Source organism: Balearica regulorum, chromosome 4 (genome assembly GCF_011004875.1).
Source record: "Balearica regulorum gibbericeps isolate bBalReg1 chromosome 4, bBalReg1.pri, whole genome shotgun sequence".
NCBI lineage: Eukaryota > Metazoa > Chordata > Aves > Gruiformes > Gruidae > Balearica > Balearica regulorum.
In genome coordinates this window covers 46,190,030-46,198,058 of record NC_046187.1, presented here as the reverse complement: position 1 = coordinate 46,198,058, position 8,029 = coordinate 46,190,030, and the positions used below count along the sequence as shown (strand labels likewise).

General features: G+C 39.0%; 1 protein-coding gene across 2 annotated transcripts; it reads left to right on the top strand.

Annotated features, from left to right (window-relative positions):
- The first annotated feature begins 87 nt into the window (after window positions 1-87).
- Window positions 88-7,758, top strand: RWDD4 (RWD domain containing 4). Of its 2 annotated transcripts, none has more exons than XM_075751938.1 (7): window positions 88-282; window positions 614-694; window positions 3,149-3,258; window positions 3,367-3,511; window positions 4,272-4,386; window positions 5,374-5,423; window positions 6,731-7,758. In XM_075751938.1, the coding sequence occupies exons 1-7, from the start codon at window positions 259-261 to the stop codon at window positions 6,761-6,763; spliced, it is 558 nt and encodes a 185-aa protein (XP_075608053.1). In that variant the 5' UTR covers window positions 88-258; the 3' UTR covers window positions 6,764-7,758. The 2 variants fall into 2 exon arrangements, with proteins under 2 accessions (XP_075608053.1, XP_075608052.1); XM_075751937.1 differs by lacking the exon at window positions 6,731-7,758 and adding an exon at window positions 5,587-5,733 and having other exon boundaries at window positions 117-282.
- Window positions 7,759-8,029: the final 271 nt, after the last annotated feature.

The following is an 8,029-nucleotide window of genomic DNA, read 5'->3' as shown; positions in this document are numbered from 1 at the left end:
GAGGTGAGGCTAGGGGAGTCGGCCAATGGAAAGGCAGGGAGGAGATGACGACAGGAAGAGGGGACCAATAGCAGCGAGCGATTGGGTGACCCCCCGCTGCCCCTAGGGGAGGTGTGTCCGTCGGGAGGGGCCGCTCGGGCCTCCCCGTGCGACACCGGCGGTGCCGCGCCGCGCCAGCGAGGCCCGCCCAGCCCCGGCGGCGGTGAGGGGGAAGGAGGGGGGAGATCTCCGCGCGCCGCCTCCGCCACAGCGCCCGCCATGGCGGCCAACGAGGACCAGGAGGTGAGCCCCGGGCCCTGCCCGCGCTGGCCGGGGAGGCCGTGAGGCGCCTCTGCCTGAGGGGAAGCCGGCCCAGGAGATTGCCCCGCAGCGGACCCGGGGTCGGGGAGGGAGCCTCCGTGTGGGGAGAAGGGCCTCGGAACGGAGGCGGCCCGGGTCACGGGGAGCGGGAGGGAAGAGCCGGCCGCTGGAGCGGGCGGGGAGGAGGGAGCCGGGCGGCGGCAGGGCTTGCGGGGGGACGGGGGACGTGGGGAGGGCGGGAAACCGGCGGGGCCGTGCACAGCTTCGTGTTCGGGCTGAAATCGGTAATCCCCTTCTCTGCTCCCTGCGGCAGATGGAGCTGGAAGCGCTGCGCTCTATCTACGAGGGAGATGTATGCTTCAGGGAGCTTAGCCCGGTTTCCTTCCAGTACAGGGTAAGGCAAGGTAAAGGGCTGCGAGTCGCGGCAGCGCAAGCTTCGCCTTGAAGTCACTCTGCTGCATTGTAGTTGGCATACCAGGGTTTTTCTAAAACAAATGGGTATTCCGTGGGCACTGAAGGCTAGATCCGTACGCCATTGTCTCAGGATCTTTGGTACGATGATGCTTGACAGCTCAATGCATAATATTTAGGAACCTGCTACCAGCGTGGGTTTATTATCCCTTAGCTATGCATCCTACTTACACATCTGTGTACTGTATAGCCAGAATGTCAAGCTGGCTAAAGGATTACCCAGCATGCTGGGTAATACTTAAACTAGCTGGTCAGAAATATCACTTATGCAGACTTTTATATGTAAAGCTTTGAACCTCCCTTATTGCTCAGTTCCAAGGTTCTAGTCTCTTGTCCAGAGGTAGCTGACATGCCTTGTCTACCTGCTAAAGAGGAAATCCACAAAATGCTTTGGGCATGTGCACTGATACAGGCTGTTCAGTTGAGACATACAGGTAGCGCTGAGCTTGAGATATGTGATTAGATTCTGGCATGAAAATTCTTGCCTGCTTTCTCAGATTTAAAGACCTGGAAGTTCTTCTGGGCATGGACTGAAGCAGATCTTTGGATGGCCAGAGAACTTTACTGATGAAAACTTAGGCAGCCATGAGACAGAAGGGAGACTTCTGAAAATGCCGTATCCCTGTAGTGGGGAGGAGGCACGTAAAATAACCTTTTTGTGACTTCTCAAGTAAATTCAGAATAACATCAGTAATTGTAATGAGATAAGTTGATTTAATTAATAGCACTTGAATCCCATCCATGTGACTGCAGCCTTCCTTCACTGATAGGACTGTTATTAGTAAATTTAATTTCCTCAAAAGAGCAAATGCGACATGCGTACAAGTCTGCAGTGTATCATTCCACATTTAACTAGCTTTGGTCCTTGCTAATTTTTATTAGACAAAAAATAATTGTCAAAAGTTAGAACTCAGTTTAAATACTGTAAAACTTAGTGTCAGACAAAGGCAATCATGCATCTTTCCTATGAAGAAGAATTTGTATTCCAAGAAGGCATAGCGCAAGTAAGTGCATGAGAAGGTAGAAAGAATTAGTATGCCATTTTTCTGAGCCTCATATGTCTCCCACGTGTCTTGCATACAAAACACAGCTGTTTTGTAATCAAGTAAGGCTACCCAGTTTTTAGATTGCACTGGCACGGAGGAGCATGGTCACACAGCTTTCTGTATGGATTTGCTCAGTGCACAGACAGTGCTTTCCTAAGGGAACTCTGTAAACCGTACCACTAGTCTTTTCTTGGCAGTGGTGGGAACTGGACTGCAACACTGTAGATGATGTCTTGATAAATGTTGCAGATTGCTGATTTATTTATTTACTATTTATTCATTTCACCTCTAAAACAGATGCTTCTGAATGTCAGTTAGTCCACTCTGCTGAAACAGACACTAAATAAAAAAGCACTAACTTTTTTTCTGGGTTTTTGTTTTTTTTTTTAATTTTGAAGTATATTAGCCTTACCTTGATAAGGACTTTTTTTTCTGGCTACACTTCATTCAAAGGATTTGATGAAGCCAGATTTTGACTATTCTAAAATGAAGGAAATAAAGGAGAATTTTTGTGTGCTTTTAGAATATGGATTTAACCAACTTTGTTGTACTAGTCTTCCAAATCCTTGTGTGAAACAGTTATTTCTGTTTGTATAGTATGCCTTTGGTAGCATCTGTACTAGTTTTAAATTAAAAAAAAATTCTTTTTTATTTAATTTAACATAATTATAAGGATTGCATATGTAATTTGGGTTCACTAGGTTGTTTTGATGTGCATGATTATTTATATTAGTGTGTGCCTTTTTTAATGTTATGGGTTTTATCCAGTCTTATTCTACTGACTTCTTAAATCTTTTACTACTCATTCTTTCTTACAGTGAAATAAAATATCTATAGGGATGAGACATAAATATTGAAATTCTTATCTATTATTTTTGCTATCTCGGGTCACTAGTTCATCGTTGTCTTTATTTCAGTGCTGGCTTGTGGTTTGTTTTCATATTGCTCTGAGCTTGGACGTGTGTGGGGAAAAAAAGAAGGCTTCATCTTTTCTGTTCTCATATATGGTTGTATAATATTTGGCTTGCAGATGCTACAAAGTAGATTTTAAACCCAAGTGATTAAAAAAAATAATAAAGAGAGCTTTGAAGGTTTCTGCTGCTTTTCCTAGGATGAAAACTGCAGGGTAGAGGTTAATATTGATGTCATAAATTTAATACTTTTTCTAGATAATGGCTTTGTTTTCTAACTGATAATTTTATGAAAATAGTTGTTACTTAAGGCATTTGGATAGTCTTAAAGAAATTAAAGACTTGCATATTGGCATTGTAATCCTTAATAAGTGACTAGAAACTGTTGATTTATAAAGTTGGGGGTTTTTTCTCCTTCAGATAGGTGAAAATGGAGATCCCAAAGCCTTTCTAATAGAAGTTTCTTGGCCGGAAACATATCCGCAAACAGCACCAGTCATATCGATGGATGCTTTCTTCAACAACACAATGTAAATATTTATGACAGCTTCACTCCGTAGCGTTATATGTGGGGGGTTTTTGGTTGACAAACTTTTCTTTATCTCTGGATTATAGTTGATTTTTTTGGTTTCTTTTAGATCTTCAGCTATTAAGCAAAGTATATTGGATAAGTTAATGGTAGAAGTTGACGCGAATCTTGGAACTGCTATGACATACACACTTTTTGAATATGCCAAAGATAATAAAGAGTTGTTCATGGAAAATCAGCCTGTTAACACTGTGGTAAGTAGATGAATTCAGATTTTAAACTCTTGCTTTTAAAACTGAAAAAAAATGGTTATTACAACTGTAAATACTTCATAGCTCTGTTTTGAAGTTGTTAATCAGTATATTGGGTATACACGTTAGTGGCTAAACAGTGACACACAGAGTATGGTGCCACAATGCTCTATGGTCTTAATTGTTGTGTTTAATTGTTATTTTGCTGTTATACCAAAACGTTTGTGGACTGTAGTTCTGTCCCACAAAGTAACATAAAAATGGAGACTTGGAACAGAATCAAAACTAAAGAGAGCCAGAACTGAGATTAAAGGTATCTGCTTGGGGGTAAGTTACTGCAACCTTCCTGGGTTGCAATAGATTGCGTAAGTGCACCTCTAGGGTCTTGAATGAGTTAGGCTGGGTCTATTTCTGTGTTGTGTAAGGACTTTATTGGCCATTGTGGTACTGCAGATTGGCTTTGAGGAAGGAGGAGTGGTTTGCATGTTTGGGAAGTTTGAATCCCTTTAGACTAAATCACGCTCCATGATTAAGAAGTGTAAGAGGTGCCCTTTGCAACTCTGAAAGGGAATAATTCCAGTCCCCAACACGTTTTTTAAAACTACAGTCATGATGACATGTTGATTAAAAGGTGCCGACTGCTGACAGCATTGCTTCTTTCTGACAGTCAAGGTATTTCAGTATGTCAGGCTCAGTAATCACACACAGAGGTATCTGTGGCACTAATATGTAAAATATTAACAACCATTTTTACCTTTCTCAGACTTCAGTAATCAATAGTATTGCAACTGGAACTCCTGATGTGCCAGCAAGTAAGAAAAAAGAGAAAAAGGAGCAGTTATCCAAAACCCAGAAACGAAAACTAGCCGATAAAACAGGTTTGTTCACTATAATATTGTTTTGTTTGAGCAGTATGGGACTCCAAATTTTACAGCAGTGACATCTCGCTAGAGTCAGAATTGGTAGTCATTTGTATAGAAGATTAACTACTTTAAGTCTGTGGTCTCTGTTTTTGCTTGTTTGAGATTAATTATTCTTGTCTAAGATATTAGTTTTGGTCAAAACAACTTTCTATAGAGTAGGGATTTCAAGTTGTCATTTGTTTTGTTTTATTTTTTTATTTCAATTTGTGATGAGTGAAATTTTCAAACAAACACTTGTGGGAGGAGAGCATTTGGGACTTCTAAAAATTAACTTCCAAAAAAAAGACGTGGTTTATTGATGGGGCCTCATAAATAATTCACGTTATTAAAAATGTACTTTCTAAATGAAAATACTTGTTTTGGAACCCAAAATAAGACATTTATTTTAGTTTGTATCCTCAAAATAAGAGGTGCTTCTGCAGATACTTTATGCTTTGAATTACATGGTAGGGTTTTGATTGAGAAGCGTTCAATATTTCAGCTAATCCTCCTGATGACTTTTATGTGTTCAACCTTAATTTTTAATAATGATCTGGATAATACTGACCTATTGCAGCAATAAGTTGTACCCTGTGATAGCAATTTCTGCATATAATTTACCAAACCTAATGTATAATTGGCAGATTAAATAAATGTTGACTGTATAAAGGAAAAGCTGCGTAAAATTGTGTTCTTTGACAGAATGCATCTTTGCTGGTCAGCCCAGCTGATGTTGGAGTTGCCTTCTAAATTAAATGTCAGATGGAATGAGGTGGTTTTATTTAAACAATTACTTTGAAGAACAAGATGTGTTTAAGACATTAATGTCTATTTTTGTCCTTGTGGCTTTGTAGTGGAGAAATTAAGGGGTTTAGATCTTTAGAATTTTGTCTGTTGATTTTAAAGAAAGATAAAGATTCCCTTTAGCTTGTCTGTTGAAAATAAAACCTTCTTATTCTGCAGATAACAAAGGGGAACTTCCGCGAGGATGGAACTGGGTGGATGTAATTAAGGTAACATGACTCCATTATATCCAGTATTATCAAAATACTGCATATGTACATTAAAAATAATTTGTACTTATAGCTGAAGAAAACTAATCTGATTTTTTTTTCTTGCTTTTCTTCCTAACTTTGTTTGGATTTGACTGTCTGATTAATTTCTGTATGCGTCCAGCATGTAAGTATTTTCAAGTTATCTTTTTTTAACCTTAAAAAGATTTCCAAGAAATAGTAAGAACTGTTGCTTATTTTGAATTCTAATTTACGTGTTTCTCAAATGCTTTAAAATGCTTAGTCCTTCTGAATATTAGAGTCAGAAGGACTTTGATTCCTCTTTGACCTTCGTTGGTTTAGTATTTCTTTTTTATTTATTGAGCAATTACATTTTAATTTTATTATAGGAGAGCTTTGATAGCCAAATGCACTGCAAATATTCTGTCTTCTTATGGCAACAAGATGTAAAGTAAAGTTAGCAGTGCTGCCAGGTTCTGGAGGGCAGTGGATAAGTAAGCAGAAAAAGGGAGCTGTCCCACATGGGAGCACCTTGCTGTCTCCTACAGGCCTGAGTGTTCTTTGCCCCAACCCCTCCAGTGAATAATTCTTTTCTACTTGCTCCCTCAGCATTGATTTTTCCACCCTCTTGTCTTTGCTGATTCAGTGGAAATCAGTATAGCTGCTTGACAATTTTGAAAGCAAACTATTTTATGTTTCGCAACTATAAGTAATTCTCGGTGTAAGACCTAACACCGGTTCCAGTCGTTAAATAAGAGCAAGTAAATGATGATGGTGGGTTTTGGACAGATCCTTCTGAGTTAGAAGTGGCTATCTGTAGTGGATGTCTTGGATTCCAGATAGATTTCACAATAGATGCACTACATTTAACAATTATGAACTTAGCTTTAATAAAGAGAGAAATAGTAAGTTCATGTCTCTTTTTGTATTTAAATCTCTATATGGGAATTCTCTGAGAGATCTCTGAGGATACTTTTTCCATTACTTCATCTTTTTTATTTTGGAGAGCTGGTGACAGAGTCTTCAAATGAAATAGAAACAGTACCCTGAGGTTTTTCTGGGGTTTTGTGGTGTTGTTTTTTTAAAAATTGACTTTCACATTCAGGAAATAAGCTTATTTAGTGTTTAAGCTTAAGAAATAATTTTTGATGCTCTTCAGTCTCTTGGTACAGTAGCACAATCAGTCTGTATTATTAATTAAATATACATGTGTTCTATGTAAGATGGAGATAATGTTGTTCTTGTTTTCTAATAAATGGAATGGCAGTCTAAACTTTGAATACTTTCTTTTTGTGTCTCTTTTATAGTTAAGCAAAACTGGTTCTAAAGATGATGAATAAAGGACTTTGGTACAAGGAAACTCCACCTTTTAATACAGTGCAATTTTGGGTCACCATCTTTCTCTTAATAACTTTCATATTTGTTGAAGTAAACATTTTATAAAGCTCAATTTCCTAACTCGCAAACCTAGTCATACAAGTTTATCTAGAGACTATGTGGTCTTCTTTGGAAAAAAACCAACAAACTTGCCTTAAGTGAAGGTTAGAATGTGACAAAGGATATAGAGAGCCAATGTGGTGAAGTGAATAGTGCTATATGCAGTGTTTGTTAATTTATATTTTACTCTGTAGTAAAATCCTATTATAGTGAACCCAACGATACTGTAAACGTTTCCTGATGGTTTTATTCCGATTGAAGAAAAAAGCACTATAACAGTGATTGGTCACTTGACAGCATAATTCATCAAAATAAATTATTCCATGGAAACAAGACCTTTGTCATTTGTTTATCTAATATGAATGTAGAAGCAGAACGTAAAAATTGTTACATTGCAATACAGACTAGAGCTTGTGGTCCCATTTTCACTGGTTACTGGCTGAAATAGTAAATTCTAGGAAAACAAGGCTGCTAGGAAATTCTAGTCTGCTCAAAACTGAGTGGTTACAGTAGGAGTATGTCTTCTCTATTCCCTGCAGTACCCATCTGTTAGTCTTTCTCCAGTGTCCATCTTTACAGAAGGTCGGATGTCTGAGGGGAGAGAAAAGTGCTTTCTTGCATGTATCTCTGTGAGTGTCGGGATTTTGTAGTTCGCTCAGTGGAGAAATGGGCATCCCTTGGAGGGGTTTGCTGACGGACTGGTGGGACAGTGGGAAGAAGTCAGCATTCTGCCAGATGTGTTGGGAGAACTTTTTTCCTCATCTGCTCTCTTGTATCAGAAAGAGAAGTCATACTTACTATACGAATGGTTACTGAATACAGGATGCCTTAATGTCCTTTATATTTTTTGTTTGTTTTGAGATGAACTTTAATAAATGCCTATTTATCTGCTGTGGTATGTGGTGGTTTGTTGTGGTTTTTTGACTTGTGTATTGCCTACTGCACTTCCAGGGCCAAGTTTGAATTTGCAAAGGATTTTCTATTACAAAGAAAGCATTCTTAAAAGTTAGTGGAAGAATTATATCTTCCCTCTTTTGGTATACGTTTACATGTTCTTCAGGGTAGCAGTGTTTGTTATTTAATATGAGGGTCAGTCAACCTGCTGAGAGTCATAGGAGAATATCTGTTACGTTGGCTGAGTACATGCAGCAAGTCCAGTGTCTGTTTGA